The sequence below is a fragment of the Empidonax traillii genome, unplaced genomic scaffold (assembly GCF_003031625.1).
Source record: "Empidonax traillii isolate 1590-97213 ecotype Southwest subspecies unplaced genomic scaffold, ASM303162v1 scaffold4484:size20830, whole genome shotgun sequence".
In the NCBI taxonomy this organism is placed as follows: domain Eukaryota; kingdom Metazoa; phylum Chordata; class Aves; order Passeriformes; family Tyrannidae; genus Empidonax; species Empidonax traillii.
In genome coordinates this window covers 10,828-12,598 of record NW_020959677.1, presented here as the reverse complement: position 1 = coordinate 12,598, position 1,771 = coordinate 10,828, and the positions used below count along the sequence as shown (strand labels likewise).

At 46.0% G+C, this 1,771-nt stretch overlaps 1 protein-coding gene across 1 annotated transcript; it reads right to left on the bottom strand.

Moving 5' to 3' along the window:
- Positions 1-5: 5 nt before the first annotated feature.
- On the bottom strand, positions 6-526 carry LOC114072920 (olfactory receptor 6F1-like; the record flags this gene model as incomplete). Its single annotated transcript, XM_027910740.1, is given in 2 exon segments — positions 6-448; positions 450-526. Coding segments are annotated over 2 exon segments (520 nt in total), but the record flags the coding sequence as incomplete, so codon positions are not given.
- Positions 527-1,771: the final 1,245 nt, after the last annotated feature.

Genomic DNA, 1,771 nt, shown 5'->3' with positions numbered 1-1,771 from the left:
CAAACTCTGTGCCACCCAGGGCAAAATAGAAATAGGATTGGGCAAAGCAGCTGCTCAGGGAGATGGTTTTTTGATCAGAACTCAGGATGGCAAACAATTTAATGCTTGTGGAGGATGTAAAGCAGATTTCCAGGAAGGCCAGGTTGCTAATGAAAAAGTACATGGGGGTTTGCAGGTGGTGATCCACACGCACGAGGAAAATGATGATTGCATTCCCTGTCACTGTTGTCAGGTACATGAGCAGAAGGATCAGAGAGAGAAGCAGCTGCAGCCTTTGATCAAGCTCTGGAAAACCCTCAAGGATGAACTCGGTTGCTGCTGTTTCATTTGCTGCTCCCATGCTGAATTTCAGTTCCTCCTGCCGAGACAGGAACGTGGCAAAACCCAGGGTGATAATTTCACAGTCTGGACAAAATGTTCTATCCTTCCCTCTCTGCTCCTTTCTTTTCCTGCAGTCTTCCTGTCTAGCAACAGAGATTGTCCTTCAGGCAATTCTCACCCAATGATATTTCTGTTTCACATTTGACTTGGAGTCCTCAGGGATTTTTTTTGTCTTGTTTCTACTTTTTCTTTCACCAGAATAGAGGGTTCTAAAGAGGCTGTTGGCTATTTCACCCCATTCCTGGGAAATTCTAAGCTCACTCACACCTATTGCAAACATCTGTCACACTTCACAAATGCTAACCCATGAAATCACATCCATCCTGTATGTCTAGAGCTCTTGTTTCTATTTTCAGTGTTTGTCGTTTGCATTGGGAATCCTCAAGAATCTGTTGGTTTCAAAAAAAGCAATATCAAATATTTTTCAATCTCCTGCTTTCTGACACAACTTCTTGCTCTCTTCAGGTTCTTCAGGAAAAGAGAGGGGAGGGCAGAATAGGGACCAAGTATAACTTGCCTTTTTAGTCCTCTAAATAATGAGCAGCATTTGTTATGGATCCACACAGTGTGTCACAGAGTCCCACCTCACACCCGTCTGCACAAAAAGGCATTTGTTTCCATACAGTTGCTCATTGCTCTTGCTCTCAAAGGTTCCAACCAAAAGGCAGAGCAAGAGAACAGTGCCAGGAAGAGATTTGTAAGCTTTCTTTTGCCTGTCAATTTTAGACTGGGAGAACCCAGCCTGCAGAGCCTTCTCTTGCCTCCACTGACTACAGAGGGAGCCTGGAGAAAACAAGTTCCCAGGAGCACCTGCAGGGGAGTAGATGAAACTCACTGTTCGAGTCTCAAATCTCTGATTAATTAAAAGTTGTTATGCTTTTAAAGCAAATTTCCCAGTTCACAGAAAGAAGCAGGAGAAAAAAATGTTCAATAAAGATGGGCCTTTATCCTTTAATCTTTTGATTTTGTTTTTAGGCAGAGAGGAGCAGAGCCTGTGACTCCAAAAATAGGGTGATTGGAAATGCCAGGGGGGAGAAGAGGTTCTGAGATCAACTGGCATCCAGCCTTCCACCCATCCCCAGCACGTCAAGCAGACCACGGCCCCAAGTGCCATGTCCAGTCTTTCCTTAAACACCTCCAGGGATGGTGACTCCACCGCCTCCCTGGGCAGCCCATGTCAATACCTAATCCCTGTTTCTGCCAAAAAATTCCTGCTCCTGCCCCTGACAAACATCCCCTGACAGGCAGGTCCTCATGTCCTCTTGTCCTATTGTCTGTTGCCTCACAGAAGAGGCTGAGCCCACCTGGCTCCACCCTCCTGTCAGGAAGTTGTGGACAGTGAGAAAGTCAGCCTCAAGCCTCCTCTTCTGCAGGTTGGAGAACCCCAACT